At 40.8% G+C, this 24,954-nt stretch overlaps 1 protein-coding gene across 2 annotated transcripts in view; it reads left to right on the forward strand.

The window, feature by feature from the left end:
- MOB3B (MOB kinase activator 3B) overlaps positions 1-24,954 on the forward strand; it is a 106,551-nt gene that overhangs the window by 61,753 nt on the left and 19,844 nt on the right. For both annotated transcript variants that reach the window (XM_075527499.1, XM_075527500.1), the window contains exon 4: positions 20,045-20,247. In XM_075527499.1, the coding sequence (XP_075383614.1) occupies positions 20,045-20,247 (203 nt within the window). The remainder of the gene's footprint in view (positions 1-20,044; positions 20,248-24,954) is intronic.

Genomic DNA, 24,954 nt, shown 5'->3' on the forward strand with positions numbered 1-24,954 from the left:
TGTTGGCTCCTCCACTACCTGTGCCAGGAGGCTGCAATGCACTCAAAAAGTCTCCTAGATTGCTTAAGCCCTGCTGGACTGCCCCTCCAGCAGGTATCAGGGGGTTTAAAGTTCCCGTTAAGGACCAGAGCCTGTGAATGTTAAACTTCTTCCACTTGTTTGCAGAAGTTATCTACTTTTTCCTGAACAGGCAGTCTACAGCAGATATCACCACAACAGTGCCCATGTTGGTCTGCCCACTAATCTTGACACAGAAGCTCCTGACTGACTCCTAACCTGTCCCAAGGCAATGCTCTTTGCATTCCCAGTGCTCTCACACAGCAGGTCACTCCCCTCCTCACCTTCCCTGCCTCTCCTTCCTTAAAAGCCTGCATCCCTCCATTGCAGTCCTCTAGTTGTATCCACCGAAGTTTATAATGTGGTCACTTAAAACAAGTATTACAATTTCTGATGTGCTTATAAGTACCTTTTACATGGAATTTTGTGGCATCATCATAGATGACAAATTAGCCTAAAAGAGACCCTGCCAAAATGTTCCTTGCTGTAACCGGTGGATGGCAGCCCCCGTCTTTCAAAACCCCTTGGGATGGCGTAGCTGACTGATTCAGAAGGGCCAGGAGCAGTGCTGGGAGACACAGGCAGGTGACTCTCTGCGGAGGGATAACAGAAGGTGTGGCAAACAAAATCAGTTTCTATAAAACCCCCCGGAGTGTAGGTAGTTATACGCCCTTACTTGTTCAGAAAATACCTCTTGTCTACAAGACCAGTGTCTTGTAGGCAAAGAGAAAAAGATAGGATAGAAACATGGACTATGAATCAAATCACAGATTAAGTTTGAACGATTTAAAACTGAAAACTGCCTTCACAGTGGTGTGGCTGATTGCAAAAAGTATAGGATATTGAAGATGAGGCTTACTAGTTACAGATGAATTTGACTTTTTTTTCCCTTCAGTAATTATAATGAACATTCATATAAAACTGTATTTTGATTTTCATAATATTTTCTTCTTGAATAAAATGGCAGTGAACAATATGTTTCTCTTGTTTATATTTTGGCTCTGTTTAGCTACTACATGTCCCCAGCATTTCCCCCTATAATGTCTATGTTCATCTGATCTGGATTTAATCACCCAGATAGGAATTCAAAGCTGTGAACTTCCACCACCAATCCTGTTCCCCTGGGATTAAAGTTTTGACTTATAACCTACTTGTCAGAATATGATCCCCAAAAGGCAAGTAGTTTGTCTTCCCATGTGAAGTTCCAATACCCTTTGCTGAGCAAAATGGACAATACTTTCTTTTTTAAACTTTCTATTGTTAATTCCTGGTGACTGAGGGAGACAAAGAAATGAGCATGAGGACTCTCAGCTGCAGACTCCAGCCGCTAATTCAGCCAGCCAGCCTCTGCTGGCTTTGGCAGATGGTTCTTTCTTAGCATGACATCTTTAATGGCCCACTTCCCCTTGTTGGCCAGGGACAAGCTGTAAAATCATCTAATGGTGCTTAAAGATACCTATTAAACTTTCCATCTGCATACCACATTTGAACTCTACACACTGCCTTTTTACTAACATGGTTTTCCCAAGAGAGACAGCCACGAAGCTTCCAATTTATATTTAAGTTGGTTTTGAACATCATCTGCATTTTGAATTTTTTTTTTTCTAATTAAAAATTTTTTTTAAGCAGAAGTGCAAAACTCTCTGAATGTTTACTTTTAGTTTTGATGGTCTCAAAGGAAAAAGAAGAGCCTGGAGTAGCTTTTAAAATCTCAGAAATTATTAATGATTTGAGCATGTCAGTGTGTGAATGCCAGAAAGGAGAGATTCTTTGAAGAAACCTTGTTTTCTGGATGCTCAGAATGTATAAAAGGGAGTACATGATTCAGGGCAACAGACAGTCTCTGAATCTAAGGCCATACTTAGCATTAGCTTCCAGCAGTGTGGAGAAACTTTACTGCCTGAAAGAATAAAGTAAAGAGCAGTAGGAAAGTTGTAAGTTTTCTGTGAGCTGAAAGTGGGAGGGGCTGTTCACAAAAGTCTTATATGCTGAGGGCACCAGATCAGTTCTCAGCGTTGCCATACACCTGTGCATTACGTTGAAATAGCAGAAAATGGTTAAACTGCCATGGTTGATAGACAATGAATAACTGCCTAAGAAAGTCAAGCAGGCCAAGGGATTATTAGTGGGTGAGCTAACAGAATAAGGAGCAACAAGCCAGACACAGCTGCAGTAGATTTTACTCCAGCTTCAGTGGCAACTGAAACTGGTCTTTTCTTCCCAGAAAGATCTAAGCATTCCTCTTAATGAGGTGTTACTGTAGGGAATGGGATGATAACTTTCTTAGTGTTGCTTTGCTTTAGGAAATAGGTATTCAGTGTTACTCTGTCGATCTGGCATGCTGGTGTTTTGTTTTGTCTCTTGAATCAATTGACCCAAACATTATGTTTATTAGTGAAATCCATCTCTTGATTACCTTTTGTGTCTGTATTCATCTCCCTCTCCTCACACCCTGTATTTTTTTTCGTGTGAGCCCTTCCCAGCTGTATGACTGCATTTTGACAACGGTCTGGATAACTGGTCATGGCAACATGGGTATGGCTGTGGCCAACAGAAAGGCTTTCAAAAAACTATGTCTCTTTTCAGTAGACCCATCATCATAGTGTCATTTTCTTGTGTACATTAGTTTCTCTTTCTCCGGGAAATTTGTTTCAGGGTGACTTGATTTGTTTTGACTCATTTTCGGAGCCTTGTCACATAAACTGTCTCAGTTTACCTCCTCATATGTAGGCGGTTTTTCTGTTTTCTTTCAAGAACCAACACAATTGAAGAACACTGTATATGAAGGGTTTTCCCCATCTAGTCTTTGTTCTTTATCTGTTTTTGATGAATCCCCTTGAAAAAAGTGGTCTCTTGCTTGAGATACAATTTTGATATTTGCATACTAGAAGCTACTTTGCAGTGTTGAGACTGCAGGTGATAAGTGCATAAAATATTGGCTAGAAAAGGAAGCCAAGGGTAGGAGTAAATAGTCAAATTCTTCCACTGTGGAACTGAAGAAGGTCAACAGTGGAGTTCTGCAGCCTGACATGCTGGGACTTTGATTGCTCAACATAGTCGTAGGTAAACCGGGAAAAAGGGTGAGCAATGAGGTGATAACATTTGCTGATGTTATGAAGTTGTTCAACGTAGCAGGACAGGGACTGACTTTGAAGGATTGCAAAGGCAATACTTTGAGTTACTGAGCAATAGAAAAGCAGATATAATTCAGTGTAGAAAAGTAAGAAGTGATGCATGTGGGAAAACAGTCCTGATTTCTGTGTAAAATGATAATCTCTGAAGTGTCTGTTATCATGCAGATTAAGAAAGGCAGTTCAGTGCCAACCAAATGGTAAGAATTACTAGGAAATAAATTGGGAGCAAAACAAAAAGCACAATTATGCAGTTGTGCAAATCCCTGTTTCTCCCACACCTTTTTGCAGTTCTGTCATCACAGAGAAGGTAATGTTAAAACTGGAAAAGTTTAAGTGAGGACAATGAGGATGAGCAAAGGTATAGAAATGCCTCTGAATTAGGAACAGAGGAGTTACTTAGACATGTCTCCATAGAAAAGAGGCGAGCTGACAAGGAGGATGTAGTATGAGTGTTGCAGGGAGGGTTTGCCTGTTTACTGCCTCTTCTAACCCAAGAACTTGCCACAGAGAGTGAGGCATACAAGAAACACGGTGCCTGGCAGACTGCGGAGCACCATGCCAAAGGAAGCTGTAAGTGGAAGAACTACAGGCAGATTTAATTAAAGGGTAGCTGGAGAGGCAGTTTGAAGAGACATCCATTGCAGGCTACTGAATAGACAACCTACAGTAGGCTCAGCAAATCGCTTGAGCAGAAAGTGATCAAAGGCAAGGAGGGCGTTAGGAGAAAGCTTCATATATAGAATACTGGCCTGAACCAGAACAGCTGTTTTCATGTTACGTATGAAGAAAATTGCTTATTCTTCATTAAGTCCTTTGGGTGAAATGTATTCGCCTTTACATCTAATTCAGCTTGGACAAATAGGTAGAAACAAATAGAAGCAACATACCCCAAGCTGCTGCTGTTCTGAGTTGTCCGTTGTGCCCTTCTGACAGGCAGTGCCTTCCCTTGTGGCCTGCTTGTGAACCAGTACCCAAACTGCTGCACTTTTCAGCACATTACAGTAAACCAGCTCCTATTTAACTTTTACAAGTAGATCAGATATACATATCATAATAAAAGCCAAGTATGTGAAGTATGTGAGTGACAGGTTGAAGTGGTAGCCAATTGATTTGCTGTGCCCCATGGTCTGTCTATCTGATCTGTAAATTTCAGAGAAGACAGACACATTTGTGGATGGTAAGCTGAAAATGGCCATTATGTTTGGCAGTGTAGTAGATCTTCTGAGTTACTAATGTAGTGCAACATTGAGCACTGAGTGCAATGGGCTTTTTTTCCCTCTCTTATTAGCTTTGTTACCAATACTTATCTTAGATTTTCAAGGGGGTAACAGAAAGATAAGAAATTTTGTAACACTGCAGTGAGAAATGTGTGTTACACTAAGGCATCCCATATAGCTTGTACTTGTCACCTCATGTTGTGCACAGAGTTAGTTTAAGAAGCTTTACCACTTTACAAAGGTTAGGTGTTCAGCAGCCGTCACATGGTGCAGCAGCTCCTCTAGTTTACAGGAACAAAGCAACTAACTTGTTTAATAATTTTTTGGACTTCTTGAAGTACATCTTCCTCCTTTGAAGTATTCAATCAGGCAGTACATTTGCCACTATAAGGGACCAGTGATAATGCCTACAGGATTTTTTTTTTTTTATTTTTTTTGGTGCTTGGACAAGTCCCAGGAATCAGAAGGAATTCTGGCCATAATTTTCCTGGGCTTCCATGCATACTAATTTTGTCACTGCAGGAGAAAGAACTGTCCTTAGGCACTTTATGCAGCATCCAAAAGGGAGTCTTTGTAAAGAGTCTTTGTAAAGCTTTATGCAGAAAGTCTCAATGCAGAATAATTGTTCCATTTCTTCCTGGGGCTTGTATTTTTGTGAGGAACTACAGTTGTCCTTTTTGCAAATACTGTGCTGGAGCAACCTCATTGTTTTCCCTTCCAGTTCTAAGCAGTATATGTTTATCTACATGGATCACCCAGAAATCAGAATTTTCAGTATATTGTAGTAGCAGTTAGACTTCATGGCAATTTCAATACGCACTGCTTATTTATATCTCAATGCAGGGGTTAGAAGGGTAAGGATAACCTGAGGAAATCAGTTACAGTTTTGCCAATCCTCACATTCAAAGTATGTAAACCAGACCCAAAAGTGTCTAAGAAAAAATACTGTTTGTTAGTTTTTTCTGTCTTTTGTCAGACTAAGTTGTTCAGAGTTTTCTCATCACATAAGAGAATAATACAGTTTGTGGGCAAACAAAAATGCTAAATTAATTTACAGCCATAAGAAATTTCACAAAAATAATCAGGTAATGAAGAAATTTGGTAAGGCATCAAAACCAAATCAGACTGTTAGACAGATAATTTGACTCTAGAAAGTTTTCTTTTATACAAGCCATCAAGTGGAGGAGAAGGGCCAGTCTTAGAGGCTGGCAGAGCTAAAGAGAGCTTTGCAATCCACCACTTGCATGGAGCAATATTTTGGTGTTAACATGAGAAAAATATAAAGAAAGTAGAGCAAAAGACAGAATGAAAAAGGAAAGAAAGCACAAAGCAGGTGGGATGTAACTTTGTGATTCCACAAAGCCCCACCTTCTATATTTAATATTACACCTATATTTACATCCACCCCTCTTCAGGTAAACACCCAAGAGCAAAGACATAAAATGGGCAATGGTAGTATTGGGGAATCTTGCCATCAGCTCTCCTTACGTTATGTGTTTTTTATTTTTACTGACCCTCTGAGCTTTCTGACAACAGCAGTGTCATGCTTTAATGGAATCACATACTCAAAGAATAGTTTAGGGAATTTACCTTCAGAGGTCATGTTATCTCCTCTTTCCTCCCAAACTATGGGGTCTCTAAAGTTATTACAAATCAGAATGGCAGAAATTGTCCTTCTTTGTCACACAGAGGCTTTGTCAGAAAAATTAAAGAGAAAGTTTTAATTGTATGTTCTCAGTTGGAACAGTTTAACTGAAAACAATAATTTAAAGGTAAGTGGATCTGGAAGGTTGATTTGTATGCTGACTAATGAGGCTACATATTTTGCACTTGGGTTTCTCTCGTTAATATTTCTGGAGCTGCTGCATATTCTCCTTTTTGCACCAGAAAGTTCAGCGGAGATACTGCAGCTGCTCTTAGTGCTTAGTAGTGAATCCTGAAAACATCTGTGCTGTAAACAGATTTTTTTTTTTTTAATTGGCAGGTTGCCACAAACATGTCAGATTCAGGGATTGATGCAGCCTTTATTCTAATCCGAAGTTTACTGCTAGGAAGGAAGTAGAAGTATTACAGACTGTACGTACTGATTCATGATCTATACTCAGGGAGAGCTTTCTTTTTATATATATTCTTCCATTTGCCTGATTGTTAAGTGATACTCTCCACAGTAGCGGCAACACTTCTGTTGGGACTTACTGTGACTCAATGGTGGCCTGGAGGAGCTCTAAAACTATAGCAAAGTTTTTTGTAAAGGACCATGTGTAGCAAATTTTGGATGAATGAACACGCAGTGGGGTCAGTGTGATGTCTCTGTGTGCTCTTCAGTCATCTTGTATGCAAACTTAAACAAAACTTAAAAGACACCTTTTGACTGAACCTTCAGTCTGTCTTAATAACTGAAAAAGAACAGATTTTAAAATGAATTTATTTTGTTTAGTCTTCTGGATTCTGTCTTTAGTGTTCATGTTTCAGACTTCGTTTCTGCAGAATCAAGAAGGCTCAAACCTTGCATTTAATTTTGGCATGCATATTAAAAGATGTTGCGTATACATGTATATAAAACTGGCCCAATTTTTCACATAGTCAAATGATTCCAGGAGCTTAAGTGCTGCAAGAAAAAATGTCCACGTAGGAACACACGTGATGGTGCCATAAGAGTTCCCCATACTCCCTAAGGCAGCATGATCTCCTAAGCCCTTGGAGAGGTCTGGGTACAAAGTCAGTCATTTTTTAATGTCTTGCAGCCTTCACAATGTTTGGAATATGTTGACCACGCCCCGAGACTGGTTAGCACATTGTCCTGGGAATAGTCCCACTGAAAAAGCATTCTGAATCAGGAGCAGGAGTGGAAGACTCTAATCATGGTGATGCTTTCAGGGGAAAAATAAACAGTCTAACAATGACCTCAAGTCTGTGGAGAGCAATGCAGTTGTATCCATTGGATTCAGGGTAAACTTAACTCAGTTTCCGTAAGCAGAAATTTAGAAGCTGTACTAGAATGTATAATAATGGACCGTCCATACTGATGCAGTGCTGCTGTTGAACATTTTTTCATATTTTGTTAATACAAAAGATGACATCTCTGGGAAACAATGAGTGGATTCCTAACCATGGTACAGCCAGAAAGTATGACTTAATGCAGAAATTAGTATGTGAAGTTCTATACCCTTGCATATTGAGCAACACTCCACTGTAGTATCAGTCTGTTATGGCCAAATGGAGTATAACAGCCATCTCTTTCTCCTTACCACTTCTATTCTGTCTCGATTTTTACCCTCAATATAGCATGTTTGTTGCAGGAGTTTTTTGAACACAGCCTGTCATCATTTTTCTTTGAATGTCATTGTATTTTCTTGCACAGATCCATGCTGAATCCGAGTTGTGGGCCGCAGAACCTCCTCGATACTTTCTCTTTTCCTCAGAGTCATGTGTTAATTCTTAAATGTAATAGATGAACCTGCTGGATCTCAGGGCATGCACAAATAACCGCTTGCCTAAAGGGTATATTGTCTAAGTTCACAATTATTTAGTTAGTGTTTGTAGAAATCTACTTTTGAGGTTCAGCGAGCCTATGTGTATTTGCAGATGAAGGCACTGTATTGAAACTGTAGACATGTAACACTTAGATCCCTCCCCGTGCTTCCACTTCTCATGCAGTAGCCTCTTGCGGAGCACCAACAGTGCCTACTATGCTATAGTTAAAAATTAAATGTTTTGCTCAGTGTTTTGCTCTTGTCCTGACGGAACTATGTGATCCAAGCAGAGAAAATCATGTACTTGGTCTTTGCAGACCATCAGTTTTATCTCATTACAGTTACTAGCAATGAACTCCTTGCTGTGAAAATGTACGAGTTTATTGCCATTGTTCTTTGAACAGTCCCACTTTCACGGCCATGTTAAGCTGTTGCTGTCAGCAGAATCACAACTGCTGCTGCGTGTATCTCTGAGATAGAAGGAAAGAAAAAGGCACAATGCCTTGAGCATGTGAACTCTAGAGCCTCTCTGTACCGTCTGTCACAGGTGGACTTCTCCAGTATACTCACAACAAATTGCACCCCATTATGTTATCCCACAAGTGTGAGGCCGTTTACCCAGTGTGCGAGACTCCAATATACATGCAGGGCAGAGGTATTTTATTTCATGTCTGCACAGAGACAGGTGCTAGGTGGTAGCTCCACAAAGCTAGCACAAAGTTCAGTCATACGAGTACAGTATTTATACAGTCTAGTTATGCATACGCATAAGTAATTACACAAAGCAGTTTTCTACTGGTGTACATTTCTCTTATTTCAACTTAAAGCTACAGTGCTACTTTAATATTCTGCGCATGCACAAAGGTGAGGGGTCTCTGCTTGGGCTGGGGTCTCCAGCTCGAGGGGTGTGACTTTTAGTGTTATAATGAGGATAGTTCAACGTGAGGGTGCTTGTTGCCACACTTCTACCAGTTGTTTCAGATGGTTCCCAAAACATCTTAATTAGCTTACATATTTCTCCAGGATGTGTTTTACTCCCAAGGACCATAATTCTTGTTTAGACATTCCACTTTCCAGTGGGTAAGTTGGCAGGCTGGCCTATTCACTCTCATGAAGATCTAATGTTTTAAGACACACTGAACTGGAAATCCTGAGGGTGAGAGGAGGCTTTAAGAGACTAGTATTGATGCCGTCCTCAGGATTTTAGAAATCAAAAAATATAAACAGGTCTCTTGTGAGTAAGCAGGAGGCAATAAGAAATCCATTTTCTCTGTGATTTATTCATGTTTTTTGTTCCATGGAAGAACCAGCTTGGGCCCAGCACCTACAGATACTCTTCAAAATACAAAAGCGAAACCCTTCTGAAAGTCTGTCCTTGCCTGCCAGCACACTGACCTGTCAGAACTCTGCTAGTAACCATGTATCAGAGAAATGGGTCATTAGTAGTTTGAAGCTCCGCATCCAGTTTCTTGGTAGTCCGTTTTTCAGTAATGCACAGCTGACTTCACTCCAGGTGCTAGTAGCTAATTTGTCTTTGGCAGCGCTGAGATGTAGGTGCTCTTACACAGTTCACTGGTGCTCAGAGCCTGAACACACAGACTCAAAGCCTGCAAGCACAAAAGATGTGGCAACTAGCACCTGTGCTACTGTGTGCCTCCTCTTTAAGGATGCTTAAGGATAATTGCTGAGCCAAGAGCAAATTCACCCATTGTCCTGCTTTACAGACAGGAAATTTTAAGTGTCCAGATACATAAAGCTGCCAGCTCTCTGTCAGGTTTTACACACAAGTTTTATCTGTCCTTCAATGTCTTAGCTTTCAGGCTATGTTAGTTACAGTGTAACCATATACATGCCCATAAACTTAAAAGGTGATTGATGTTATAAACTGTATGAGCAGTGGCAGAGATCATGTAAACTTAAGTTAAACCTATAGGTAAAAACATATAGACATTAAAACTCTAAACTTGAAGATAAACGAATGTTTGCTCCTCAGATGATTAATGTTAGACATATAGATAAATCAGTCTCTTCAGCAAGAAACTTAAAAGTATATGTTTAGCTTTATTACTGAAGTGGAATAATCACCCTTGCTAGTATAAGTGCACTTAGTGTTACTGTAGGTTTCTAAAGCTGTGCTAAAACCAACAAAAAATCCATGTAAATCCCACCTTCAGTTAAATTGTCCCCACATAATAAAAACAATGTGGGGTTTTGAGCAGTATTTCAATTTCAGATATAAGGTGAAAGGAAAGGCAGAAGTGTACATGGTATCCGTTGTGCATCGGAGGCATGCAGTGGGAGTATATACTGTTTTTCTAGCATACATAAAAAATATTTTATTAATTTGTATGGAAAGCAGGCACCGTAAAGAAACATTTTATGATTCTGTGCTTGAATTTCTTTAAGCTTTTCATTTATGAAAACTAAGGCCTGATGAGTGTTTTCTTGTTCTTCTTGTGAATGAAATAAAAGTAATTCCTGCAGAACTAGCTTCTAGCTTCTAGAAAAAGATACTAAGCTAAAATAATCTTTGCCTTATTTTCCTTTCAGTTCTGTGACATTCAGTAGGCATTAAATGGAATAACAGGAAATGTTTACAGGCAGTTTTCAAGACCCAAAGAAGAATTCATGCAGCTGAAGCTGTTGCAATGTAGAAATGTTCTTTATATTATGGTTAGAAGGTCTGTTGATAAGATGGTGTTGCCCATGACCAGTGGGGCCTGAGGTGTTTCTCCTAAAGGTAGTGTTCGAAGCTGTCAAAGATCTTTGATATTCCAGGCTTTGGTGAGTGGGAATTGGATGATGGATGCTGAGTTAGGGAAGGATTCAGGGTGTATTAACCCTGTAAAATGCCTGTTACAAAGAAAATTTTACTCTAGTGAAATCAGGGTGCCTCCCTTTCTCAGCTGAATTTGATAATAGAACAAATCAACTTATTTTTGGCTAGTTATGTTTTAAAATATTCCATTCATTTGTTCTCTTTGAAAACTTTTGGTCCTGTAGTGCATTTGATTTTTACTGACTTATTTTCATTCCAAATTTGTATTAGCACATGAATCTTACAAAAGTAGTTGCTTAAGGTCTTTGAAACTTTTGAAATGGTTTCTGTAATTGTCCTTTGCTAGCGGCTTTAAAATAATACCATGCTGCTTGCCTTCATGATGCTTTAAAAGAAATAGGATACTCTTGCTCATTGATTTTCCAGACTCATTTTCAGTTAAATCAGTCGTAAAGCTTATTTTGGTTTCCAGGTGCCAGATGGAGCCCTAGGCATCTGAAGAGGCAGATCTTATCTATTCATGACATATTGGAAGAATCTGTTTAAATGATAGTAGCTCCTTTGCATTGGCAGTGGTAGATTTTGAGTGCCTTGTAAATCCAAGTGTCATTGGCCTGTACTTTAATAGTAAAGATGGTCTTATAGGGGCATATGCAATCAAAATATTCAAATCCTCTTTATATGACATTAGTTCCTCTTTTGGAATTACACTGGATCCCAAACCTGTCAGTCAATGGTAGCTTTTACACAGGCTTCACAGTGTGAGTGTGTATGAGTGTGCTTTCATGTGTGGAGTTGTGTGTGTGCGTGCATGCCTGCTGATATAACCTGAAATCTCTTGGAAAGTGCCGTCATCTGTGAGCATGAAGTCCTGTGTACTCTGTTTCCTATTCCAGAATGATTTGAAATGGGTTTCCTTTTATGAGATGAATATGTTACTGCAAAATGCAGGAGCACTTCCAAGAGCAAGACTTTACCCACTGGGCTAGAGAGTCATGCTATGTCTTCTGCCTTTCTGACATTGCAAGTCTTCTATTCCTTTCAGCACAGTGGCTTCAAGATGGCATGAAGAGTGCAACTGCCCAGATTCATCAGTTTTCTGTTGATAAACATACTCCCCTGCAAAACAGTAGAAAGAGAATTGAGTGTCCTTAGGTCTGGAAATACTGCCAAAAAACCTGAGTGATATATAAAAGACAGACAACACTACCTTCTCCAGCTCTGCTCTGAAAAGAAAACAGTCACTACTGCCTTTGGTACTGAACTTGATGCAACCAGTGCATACCAGGCATGTGCTGAACGTTCCTCAGAGGAAAGCTGGATATCCTGTTTAGTATTTAAACATCAGATAGTGTTTACATGGGAGGGAGGGACTGACCTCTTCCAGTAAGGCAGTTCTGAGAAAACAAGGGAACCAAAACTTTGGATGCCTGAGGAGGCCCTCAGTTGAGCAAGGGCATGGATTGGCAGCAACTGAAGACAGAGTAGCTAAGGTTGCAGTTACAGACTTCTGAAGAGTGAATCTGGCTTAGCTCTCTGATGTTTGAGAGTGCTTAACTGTGCTGGGAGAGGGTTGCTTGGCTCTTTTTTCTTCAGGTGATGGGTTCATTCAATTTTACAACCGTTTAACTGTTGTAAAAACAGAGTAGTGAAAAGCATCTGTTGTGTTACCCCCAGATCCGATGTTATAAAAGCAAAAATAGTTAAACATGTAAAAGCAGATTTAAAAGCCCCGACTGGCTCTTGTTTTTCAGCCTGCAGAATTCTCTTCCAGGATGCCAGACTTTATTCCAGGCTGCACTGTTGTAAATCAGGATTAATTCAAGGAAAGTCAGGGACCAGGATTCTGTTCTTTGTTTTTTTTGTCCTTAGTTTTCTGGATCAGAACTTCCGATCTTCCACTAAACTTCCCTTGCATGCTGCTATATACTTGTCTTTCTCTTTCTCAAGGAAGAGCTACATTTTACTGGAGGAAAAAATAACTTATTTAAAACTTCTAAATCACCTCTCTAAGGAACTATCCATATGCACGGAGGATATTCTCATACACATACAAGATTCCTAAATCAGCGCAGATATCAAAGGTCCAGAAAATGACCTGCATTAGGAGACACAAGGGCTGTGGTCTGAGGTGTTAGAACTGCCTGAATGTTCCTTCTAATGTCCCACTGAAAAGGAATTTAGCACAGTAATCATCTGAAGAACGAATGTTTCTTTTGTGATATTAACCTTTCAACTACAGTTACTTGTTAATGTTATGCCATGAGTTTTGGCAGATGTAAGGCCTCTGTTTTTCACTTAACTGCTGGAACATCTGTGTCTTGGGGACAGGAGGCTGTTTTGTCTGATTCTGACTGCATCTGCAAGACCATGCTGCTTGCTGCTTCTGGTAATGTTTCATATTGCTGCATCTTGCTGCATCAGTAAGCCCTAGAAGGGCCCTTAGAACAGCATGTTTCTTCCAGTGTCCCAGTGAAATTAATGGGGAACCAGAATGTTTGTTTCCTGAAGACATCAGAAGTTAATAACAAAAATAAAAGCCATGCTGGCCAGTGGTGCACTCAGCATGGAAAGCCAAAAACCATGTCATTACCCAGAAATTGTCAGACCATGGTAAGTATTGTAGGAGCAAAGCTATTAACAAACCCCTGCCAGGTGGGGAGGAAAGTTTTTCCATTGATATCTTGGCCAGGCTCCAGTGTTCGTACCTACTTTTTCCCTACATTCACTCATCAGGTTAATAAACTCTCTTTTCCCATCCTAAGCTGTTATACTGCCAAATGGCTGCTATATTTTCTGTCTCAGAAGACGCTGCATTTTGTTCACCTGTATTATAGTTTCTGCTAAGGCAGGGAGAGCTCTAAATTATTCTAATGGATCTCCAAGCCTATTTTAGACTATGTAAATATTAATGCCATATAAAGTTGTTCAAATGCAATGCTCCAACAAATCTCATTTTGTTACTATGGTGAAGATGGATCTTCCAGGGCAGATGAGTTATACTGTCACACAACCATGACTCTACAGCTTTTTATGTCATTCAGTGTTCTCATTGCCTTGAAGACCTGCAGATCTATTCTAATCGGTTTAGCAGCCTGATTATTGTCTGGGGTAAAACTAGCCTTTGTTTTTACCAAGAGGCAGCGAGAGTGTTCTGCTGTCTGGCATTGCAGTGTTTCTCTTCTGTTCCTCTGCAGCAGCAGAAGCAGAAGTAGTAACAGGGTGGAAGTCAGATTGTAGTCAGGAACAGCGATTGTAAATTTGCTTAAAATCCAAGGGATCTGGTTTATGCAGTGCAAGGATTTAGGTCCCTCTGTCCTCTGATTTCAGGGAGGGTCAGTTCAGGTGCTTTGCATACTTAGGTGTTTCACAGTATTTGCATTATAAGACACCTCTTCTGGTGACATTTTAATTAAATGGCAAAATTTGTGCCATCGCCCATTTCTTGATATACAGCAGCAGGGAGAGCTGTTGTGGATGTTAAGGTAGTGCAAAGCCTCAAACAATTTTCTGATCTGTACCCCGTTCCATTTAGAGTTCTCTCCAGGACAGCACATGAGTACCTTTGTTGAAGATCTGACTGCTGATTTATTCACTCAAGATTAACACTGTTAGAGGCATTCCTGCTTAAAAAGAGAAAAGGACACCATTTTACTTAGACAGCCGTATAATCTCAAGACTGTTTTCCTTTCTTCTGCTCTCTCTGATACAAGAGCAGAAAGGAGGGGAGTATCAGGAGGATGTAGGTACATGGTAGTCTAGTTTATCCCTAATATTTTGCAGCTGTCTGTTTATTTATGTGAGGAACAAAGTCCAGCAATTGACATTGTTTTCCTTGGCCATTGAGACAGACGCTTCCTCGACTAACACACTGAGATAACATTAAACATCTGCTTGGATCAGGATAGGAGTTTTTGCAGCAAAGCTTCCAGCAATAGCTGAGGGCATCTTTTGCAAATTTTTGTACTTGGGGCAGGGACAGGAGAAGGAAAACACGGAGGGACAAGGGGAGGAAGGGTATGGTTCAGGTGCCTTCTCCCAATTGTTACTTTCTGGGAACACTTTTTTCTTATTCCTTATTATAAAACTGGAAAAAATTCTTACTTTACCAGGTTGGTAAGCTGTGTTTGCAATAGTATAGTGTCAGTCCTTTTGCCAATGGAGAAGGGAGTCTCTCTTTTTTCTCACATGAATATTTTTAAAAAAGAATGAATTACGACTGTGGCCTATAAAAGGATTTTCAAATGTGCAGCAAAATTTCTGTGCAGAATTGTCAAAGAGCTTACCAGCTTCCCTTGAGTAAAGCAAGACTTCAAACCACACAAATACAGAAGGTCAAAAATGCTCATGCGTCTGGTGTCACAGAAGATTTAACTGAGCAAGTCGTTTTCATTGCGTGTTACAGGCGGGAGTGTGAGCCAGTGGAGAACCGCATGTAACATTACAGGCAAAAAGTCTGAGTTGTTCTCTCTGGTTCCTCAGCATCGACTTTCTGGGACCATATACTTTCTGACTCTTGCCTAGAGATAATGAATCGGGCAACAAAGACAAACCGTATCATGACTTTTCTTCTGTTTCCTCTCTAACCTGTGCAACTGACCTACTTCAGGGGAGGTGTGATATGTGTTGAAGTAAGAAGGTTCAAGATTGTCGTATATCAAATGAGACAGACTTTTTGCCTGTTGTATTCCTCTCAGACCTTTAGTTACCCTCCTTTATCCCCACATAATTTAGTTTCTTTAACTTTTATTCTCTCTGTCTTATCCCACCATTTTTTTACATTATACAAAGAACAGTTTTTGTATCAGCAGGGTTTAAATGAGGACTTTCATCATGGCATTAAAACATCTATGTTTTAAACCAACAGAACATTAACTTACTGGTAATCACTGCACAAGATGGTCAGCATACTTTTCTATGTTACTGTGACCAGCCTTTTGAGCAGATAGCAGTCATAATACTGCTTTTGGAGAGCGAGTGTCCAGAGAGGAGGGCCAGGACACTGTCTGCAGTTGTCATGTATGTGGAATACTCAAAGAAATAAGACAACAGATCAATGGCATGACTCACTTTGTTAACACTGTGCTATGTGTCCATTTGGTGATGGATAGAGTAGATCTGGATGCTCATGCTGGTGCAGGAGCAAATTACCTGATAGCAAATTAAGAACATGTAAGGAATGAAGCGATAGCCTACAGACAGCTGTGGGTATAAGGCTGTTTTCAAAAAGAAGGGGAAAATCCTTCCATTTTTCTGATGGAAAAGAGCTTCTTAAATTGATCGGGCAAGTTGAGTTTTGGAAGTTGTAGAGAGTCCTGCTCATGTTAGGAGTAGCCTTTTCTAGCAAGTCAACAGAAGCAAAAAGGTCAAAGGAGTACGAGGAGGTTGGAGCACAGGGAAAACAACGTGATTGTTTCCCTGTGCTGCTGTGGTGCCTCTGTCACCAGGGTATATGGGTGCAGCTTTTCTGCAGGAGGCAGCTGTACAGCACTGGCACGTACAGCACACACTCCAGAGAGGTATGGGTACAGTCATGCTGGCCATGTTTGTTACTGGGTGTACCATGCCTATCTACCCCCCACTGAATTGTTTCCCAATTGCATATATAACCCAGAGTTAAAGGAGCTTCTACGGGGACTGGGACGTTTAAAAGCTGCTTGCACATTCTTGGGACATAATGGAGAGCTCTGGGGATTTGAACACCAGGGTAACAAAAAGGACCCTTTTGTTACTTTCTTCTCATACAGCAGCACGGGGCCTACAGCATCTCAGCCTACAGATGAGTCAAGGCTGACAGTTCACTCATCGAGAAATACTTTTTTCAGCAAGCAGCAGCTAGCTCAAAAGTTTCAGTGTCATCTTTGTATTTCTTTGCCTTTTAATAACCATAACTCAGCAATCTAATTTGGTGTTTTTACATTCTGGTTTTTTACAGTATCACCTTGCAGATAGTAAGACAGTCATCTTTCTTCTTGGAAATTTTTTTCACTGCTAAAAAGAGTCCAAAGTTTAAATAAATACTTTTGGAGGGTTTCTTTTTCTCTCTCTTCCTCTCCTTTTTTAACTACAGAGTTCCAGGAAAGGACTTATTAAACCCGGACTCCATGTTAAACGAGAGCTGGGAGGGGGAGAAGGCAAAGGCTGTTGTGGCTGAGCTGAAGGACACAGAATGGGCTCCCTAACAAGTCAAGGGTCTAAATCTAAGCAAGTCCATTCCCAAGAGCCGCTTGTAATGATTATGTTCTGTGGTTGATTTATTTATAACTATAGCAGTTGCAGTGGGAACAAAACATTAGGCCAAATTCTGACCTCAGAATATAAATCTAGAATAATTTCACTCTGATTTTTAAAATTTTGATGGCATTACCTTGGATTCAGTCTACTGTAACTGAGATCAGAATCTGTTCTGTTGTATTAGAATTTTTTTTTCTTTGAGACTGCATTTCTACCATCCTTTTGTCTAATTTTGAACACAAAGAGCAGCACAGTGTATGTTTAAACTAGTGCTGCAGCCACCTCCATATGCTCATCTGTACCTTGAGGCTGACCAGACTTTGAACCTCCTCTGTACTCCAGGGACAGACTGGCTGGCAGGCTCTCCAAGGCTGAGGAGTCTAGCTCACTGCACAATTGCTTTCAGTGGTTCAAGGAGGCACTTTTTAACTATTTAGGACACCGTGTCAGTTTGTACAGCAGTTTTGCAGGAAGGGGAGAGACGTCAGAGAGCCTTTATGGATTCTGCCATACTCACGTGATAAATCTGTGATAGCAGCAGTGTTTCACTATTTATTTAAGAGTAAATGAAACAGGTAGACCTTTGCAAAATTGGAGAAGTTCTGCAACAGCAAGTCAAACTACACAGCCTGTCTGAAAACTGAATGCACGCGAGGAGCAGTGGGAACACTGCAAGTTTATTATGCACCCTAGGCTGTTCTGCACCAGTTATTTTTTTTCTGGGTGTTATTTACGTGTCCTCAAATTGACTGCCTAACACATCGAAAAAGCTGTCAGATGGAAGTCCTTGCTCGCAGCAGAAACAGTGCTCTACGGCCTTTGCACTTACTGCCTGTAAGTGTTAAGTGGGAACATGGGCTGCAGAGAAGTTAAAGGATTTGTCAGCTTGGTTTATTCAGCTTATTTTAGTCAGTTAATACAGAAGTATGAGTTTCTTCATTATGGTAACATTCTTCAGTAACAATCATACGTCAGCCTGTGGAAGATGAAACTAATTATTCTCCATTTTGGGACATGCCTGCCCTGGATCGGAAAATATTCTGCCTTCAAGAATTCATCTCTCAGTTCAGTGAACCAGCTTGCAGTGACAAGTGCCAGCTATTCCCCTTTCCCCTTTTTAAAGACTTAACATTTTCTTGGGTATATTTTTAAAATTCTGGTTTGGGTAGCTTTTACAAAAATGTAAAGCAGGCTGCTGCTGTAATCATTCCTGAATTTAGCCATGCTCTGATGGCTGGAATGCGATACCCCTCGCTAATAAGCAGCTAACTAGGTTTCTGTTATGTTTTTTGGTAGACTGTATTTATTTTGCCCTTGGAAATAACAACGATAGTTTGTTATAATCCAGGTGTTTGGCTAATTGCATGGAGTTTTGATTCAAATATTGCCAAGACATCTGTACATATTATCATTTCCGTAGCTTAGCGATGTCTCAGTTCATGGCTTGAGCATTTAGGCCTCCTCTTCTATGACCTTTGATGTTAGCTTTAGCATTGAGATGAATGGATGTGAGAACCAAAAGCAAACATTTCTTAAGGAGATAAAGTAGTTGTGCTCTGATAGATGCAGCTATTTCTCTGGTCCCTGATTTGTACATCAGGAGTAAGAAGGGCTGCACTGCCTCTCTAAAGCTGCTTGAAATTACATCGAAAGGATTTGCCTTTGATGAACCCAGTACAGGCCAAAAAACCCTAAGACGCTTTCCCACATTATCTGCACCTCAGCAATGGCAAATGTAGAGGCAGTTCAGGGATGCACTGAGCAGGGTGCTTCTGCATGCTGATGTGCTTCCTCACTCACATGCTAACAGACATAGCAGTGTTCACATCTGCAATGGATATACCTTGGTATGTCCTTGGCCAGGGAGTCCAAAACAAGGCACATGTTTCTGTTGATGGGACCCAGACTGGTTACAGCCACAGTTGATATTTTATGTAGTCTGTAATCAAAAATCTGTTGTCAGCATGGAAATTCTCACTGTATGTCCTCACGTCCCCCTCAGTGAAACTGGGAAATTTGACCACTAATTCACCACTCTTGCAAGTGCTGAGCAATATTTAACAGGGGACTAAAATTTGAAAACTAGAAAGCTTGCAATAGTGTTAATTTAATACCTCCATCCTCTTTCTGCAAATAAGAAACTTTTTTCTTGTTGAGAGCATGAGCTGGGCTTTTAAGGAGTATGGGACTGGTTAGCTGTGGGTTGTTGTTTTGTTTTGGTTTGGTTTTTTTTTTTTTTTAAAGAAACAATAACTACAGTTACGTAGTTCAAATCTGACTAAAACATGAACTATAACTAAAAAATTAGGAGGATGTACAACAAAGCAAAGTAGCAGTAGAGTTTCAAGCATGGCACTAAAGTCACCATGTCTGAGGCACAGTCATAGAAGGAGATGAACCGTTCAGCTTTTTGGGGCAGCTCTGTGGTACGCAATGCCATGCAAGATCCGTCTTTAATGAAGGGTGGTTTTGAAGGAATTATTGGTGCCACATTGTGGATGCCTGGCTGTTTACTTGCAAGTGTTGCTTTTGCTGCTGCTTTGGAGTCTCCAGCTGCGAAGTGCTCTAACTTCTAAGGTATTTTGGAAGACCTGTTCCTGTGTCTCTTCAAGTGTTTTCCTATTAAAAGAGCAATCGGATAGGTACACATAACTGGGAGGAAGGTGAAAGCAAAGGGTTCTGTCCTTCAGTCAGTTATTTCAAATTTGTTATTAAGTTTAATGCTGTGAAATGCCACTGTTGAATAAGATGAGTAGGAGAGTGACTATCACTTCTAGGACGAGGTCTGGATATATCAGTATGGGGAACAGCCACCTCAGGATGTAAAGCTATTGATGTTAATGGGACAGTATGCACTGCAGTGAAAATCACATTTCTGAACATTACAATACTGAATATTCCTCCATTATATTATTCAAGGAAAAAGGACCAGTACCTGTCGGTCTTGATCCATTAAAGTTGCTTAAGTATTTGGTTATCTTTGGTGCTAGTGGTCACATAAATGTATGCATTAAGTGATCTTCTGGATTGGAAAGGAGGCGTAGGAAGTCATAACCTAGTTTGCAGTTACAAACTCACACTTTGCTCCAAAGCTGTTGTCTTGGGAGGATGACAGGATGGTTATGACAACCCTGCCTTCTCTATTCACAGGTGTTCCCTTTCCAAAGAACTTCCTTCAGATCTGCAAGAAGATACTCTGCCGGCTTTTTCGGGTGTTTGTTCACGTCTACATCCATCACTTTGACCGTATCATCCTTATGGGGGCTGAGGCCCACGTCAATACCTGTTACAAGCATTTTTATTACTTTGTGACAGAGCTCAACCTCATAGACCGCAAAGAACTAGAGCCTTTGGTAAGTGTGGGGTCTGGGGGAAAGCTCTAGGAAATTTTCCTCCTCCCTTCACTGAGCCTTTCCCACACTTGTTGCAGTGGGTTTCCTCTGGGAATAAGGTCCATGGTTGAACACAGGCAATTTAAAGGGATGAACTCTTGCCTCTGTCCATAGACCCATTCCATATGCTGCAGTATTTGTGAGATGCTCAGTAGGCTCAGTAGAAAAAGTGCAATGTATTTTGTATAGAAAAATACAAGGTGGGAAATACTGCCATTTGAAAATAGAAGTTCATTTGTCTTCTGCTTCTTCCTGTACTATATATTTTATGTATAATTTTATTCTGTCTTTTTTCATTCGTCAGTAACAGCATGGTAGTCATAGCAGTCACTTGAATGCATGTGAAGGGAACAGTGGTCTATGTAAAGGTGAATTGTGGTGGTTTTTTTGTCTTTAAGTAGACGTTTGTGAAGGTATTGAGTGTGTTAGATCCAGAGTGTGCTCTGGATCTAAGTGAGACAGATGACGTGAGACAGAGATTCAGACAATTAGCAGAGTAACAAAACCGGACACTTCCTTTTGGACTGAAATAGATCAAAATTAAATTCATTGTTTCTAAAAGTAAGGCTCCAGAAATGGAAACACTTTTTCTGTTGCTTGCAAATGCAAATAAAATAAAAGCGTAAGCCAAGAACAAAAAATAGGGCACAATTCAGAAAGCAGTTTATGCACAAACCCTCACTGTGGGCATTTAGCCAACTTTAAAAGGGATCAGGGCAACATTTCTCCATGGGTCAGAATTTGGAAAATACTGTGTTGTACAGTTTATTGATGAAGTGCTAGAACCACTGGGATTTTTTTTTTCCACACAATCACAGAATGGCTGAGGTTGGCTGGCACCTATGGATATCATGTAGTCCAAACCCCTGCTCAAAGCAGTGTCACCTTGAGAGGGCTGCCCAGGACCACGTCAGGTTTTCAGTTGTTCCACGTAAAGGCACATTGTAAAGAGGCGTATAGCATAGCTGGTATGAAACACTTCTGAAAGTGTGGCAAAGTTATGTTTGCCTGTGTTTCTGCAGGAATTGGAGCTGTTGCAGGTGTGGTACATGTATATGCTTATGTTGATTGAAGGAGAGCCTGTAATGAGAGAGACAAAATGGATGATCTTGTTTTCAGCAGTTCACAAGGCCCACTGAAAGACACTGCCTATGGCATGTATTGATAACTTGCAATGTATCCATGGTTTCTTTCTAGATAAGAGAACTTAATATGTCCTCTAAATGTGTCCTAAGGGATAGAAGGAGGCCCTGCAAAAGGGAACTTCCCTGCCAGACTAGTGATCCCAGGTTAGCTGTAGCTGTTAAATACTAAGGGTGTGTCACAAGCAAGATCCAAGGCAGGGTACCTCAGAGGTAGGAAGAGAGGCAATCGTTGCTTGCTTTGGAATACAGAGAGCACAAAAATTATTTAATGCTGCAGTTGGTGGTTAGCAATATTCCTGCACTAAGCAGACAGACAAAGGTTTGGGGCCAGACGGGTGCAGGAGGTGGCCCAAGTCCAGCGGCAGAGCAAGCTAGGAGCGTGCTCCAACTGGTGTGTGCTTTCCCCTTGCATTCCAGCATTCCCTCCCTTCACAAAATTATCCTTAAGATCATCATATGATGCAGTATTATTAACTTTGCTGGGATGCAGGATCTCCCAGAAAAATGTTTCACCTGCACTGGGGAGGCACCATGTCAGCAAACTGACAAAGCTCCACCTGTTTCCATCTTCCTGTCCTTGATTTGCATGGGTTTCAACAATGTGGAAATGCAGAAAAAAAACTATGTCTGTATTTTAGTCTTCAGCTGGGCAGAGAGAAGGGACGGAGTTGCCAAACAAAAGCAGACATTACAAATAATCTTGAATTTTAATGCAGTAGTTGAGGACAACCTGTGCACTGCCAGGTTCACCATGGCAGGAAATGAGCCTACATTGTCTCCCTTAATTAGAAAATGGGCCAAGAGCTGATTAAATAAACAGACTGCCACATGCTTTAGTAAACAGGAAGGCAACTGATTTATCAACATAACTTCAAGAAGGGAGAATAATTGGGGAAGCAGGCAGTAGATGAGTAGTAATATTAGCCTGCAGGACTTACGCTCTTTGTTTAAAATAGATTTTATCAGCCTTTTGCAACTCCATGCAGCAGTTATAAAATCAAATGAGTCAAATAGGGTTTGCCCTCCCATTCGGAAGTTGCGTAACTTGTCCTTTCTGCAGTCAGAAGAGCTATAGTTTAAAATGCTACGTATCTTTTTCCCATCCCCATCACTATGTTAATTTGACAGATCCCCGAGTCTTTCATAGAGCTGTTTTATGTGTGGACAAAAAAGGAAGCTGGCACAGTCACTGACCCCGCAGGTGGTCCTGAGGAAAAAAACCACATGTCCAATTGGTTAATTTGGGGGAAAGAAGAAGTCTGAAAGCATATCTGCCCTTTCCTGCAGCAACAGGCAGACAAGGCAGGCTGTACCGCAAGAGCTCTCAGAAAACCTTTAAGGCACACCTACATGGGGAGGCTATCAGGAAATCAGCTAAGGTTTGAATTTTAAGATGTGACATCTTCTTTGTGCTGGCTCCCTGTGTGACCAGCTTTATTTTCCACTGTCAGTAGTTCACCTTAATTAATTTCTGAGCCTCCTTCCCATGGCCAGAACTGTCTAGTGGAGTGGTTGCTATTACCTCCATCCCACCCTCACCTTGTGTAGGTGACTGCTTGTATAGGGTGCTTTAAACACTTCATCTAAATATGCTTTTCAGTGAGAATCTTAATGCAGCTGCCTCAGCACAGTAACTTACTGTTCAAATGGCAGCCCAGCTATGGCAGTAATGCCCCTCTACTTCCTTCCTGTCATCCATTTTCTCTAACAACAGATTTCATAGTATGTAGGACTTAAGAAATATGCCAGCGTACTTTATAAGCACATCATGAGCAAAACGGTCTTGGTTCGGGGAATTTTACTTAATTTATTGACATTTTAAAAAATTTGATTACAGATCTGGGTAATGAGGAAGAAAAGACAATTAAACAAAACACTTGGTGAAGAAGCACCTTTCTCCCCCAGGCTCTAACTCAGTAAAAAACTTCTCTTCCCCACTTCTGAGTCTCAACTTACCTTGGTTTTGCTACATGTTACACTCAGCTGCTCCTAATCCCTTTGGTGAGGTGAGGGGCAATGCAGGAGACTGGGGATGTGTGTACTGCTTCTTGTGTCTTACTTGTTTTCCTCCACTCCAGCATGGGTTTACTATGGGACACAGTCCCTCCGCGGTGTCCCTGCTCTGGTGTGGGTTGCCCATGACCCAGAGTCCCTTCAGGGGTGTGCCTGCTCTGGCACAGGGCACTTCCTTCCAAGTGTACGTATCCAGCCACATCCCCAACAGTGCCACCAGCCACGTGTCCTATCCTCTTAGTGTCTGCTGCTTTCTTAAATATCTGTGAACAGAGGCAACATGTGCTTCTCTGACTGGTTGAATTTTTGGCACATGATGGGTTATTTGCAGTGGTTTCAGGGGCAGCTGGAAGTAGCTGTGACTGGCACAGGGCAGTTCATGGCCTCCCACCACAACAAGTCACCCCTGTATCCCCCTGATACCAAAACCCTGCCAGTTATGCCCAGTACAAAGCATCCTCTGCAAAATACGTCATATGCAGTCTGTTGGTTAAAGCCTTGCTTTCTGTTTCCACTTTTGTTGTGCATTTCTTTCCTATCTCTGGGTAATAGCTCTTTTCATGAGTTTTCCCATGGGGAATATAAGAATATTTAGCATTTGACAGAAGTATTGTGAGGCTGAATTCAACAGTGTTTGCAAGGTACTCTGATGCCACAAAATAAGAGTTGTAATAAGAGTAGATCTTGCTCCTAGTTCAATGTTCTACCTTTAGCAGCAAGTTGGATCCTTGACACATACAAAAGCAATGGGAAGACCAAAACTTCCTGTGTTCTTTAACTTGGTGTTCGCTGATTTGCTTTGCTGTTGCTTTAGGAGTTCCACTGGTGAAAACGGGAAGTGTGCAAGCACCACGTCATCATGCTTCCTAGCTCTGTAGGCTTCACGTGAAACTAGCAGTCTGTTAGTCTGGGCTCTGGACTACAGATCCAGACCCTTGTTCCCCTTCTCTTGCAGGGGGTAGATTCGATATCTTCAGAACTGCTTCATAGAACACTTCATATCTATTAAAGTGTTCTCAATATATGCAACCATATAGTCCATCCCCACTTCTGAAAGGTGTAACTCTTTGTAGTTAAGATATAACTTGAGACCTGTTTTTAATATATTTTGCTGGAACAGGTCACTCATCAGCTTTTTTTACTTTTAAGGAATACAAGCAGCTGTATGCAAGGCAACATAATCCCTTCCAAATAGTTTTTTATTTCTTTAGCTCAACACAGCATATATCATCATACATCTGATTTTCCCTTAAAGGCAGGTGAGTACCTTCTCTGATATGCATCACTTCCCTTTGCTCCCATCTCAGAAAAGAAAGGCTAACTAGCAGGAATAAAGTACTGCTACAGGTAGAGCAGGTTCCCCCTAAAGGAGTCTATCATTTGAAAGTGTCTTCTAGCGATGTAGCAGCATCAGGTCACAGAAGAAGTTTCGCTGGCATATATAACACTGTTTCAAAGAAAAATCATTCCTCCTTGCATTCTTTGGTGTGAAGGGGTGGGTGTCTTTTTT

The sequence above is a fragment of the Mycteria americana genome, chromosome Z, assembly GCF_035582795.1.
Source record: "Mycteria americana isolate JAX WOST 10 ecotype Jacksonville Zoo and Gardens chromosome Z, USCA_MyAme_1.0, whole genome shotgun sequence".
Classification (NCBI taxonomy): Eukaryota; Metazoa; Chordata; class Aves; order Ciconiiformes; family Ciconiidae; genus Mycteria; species Mycteria americana.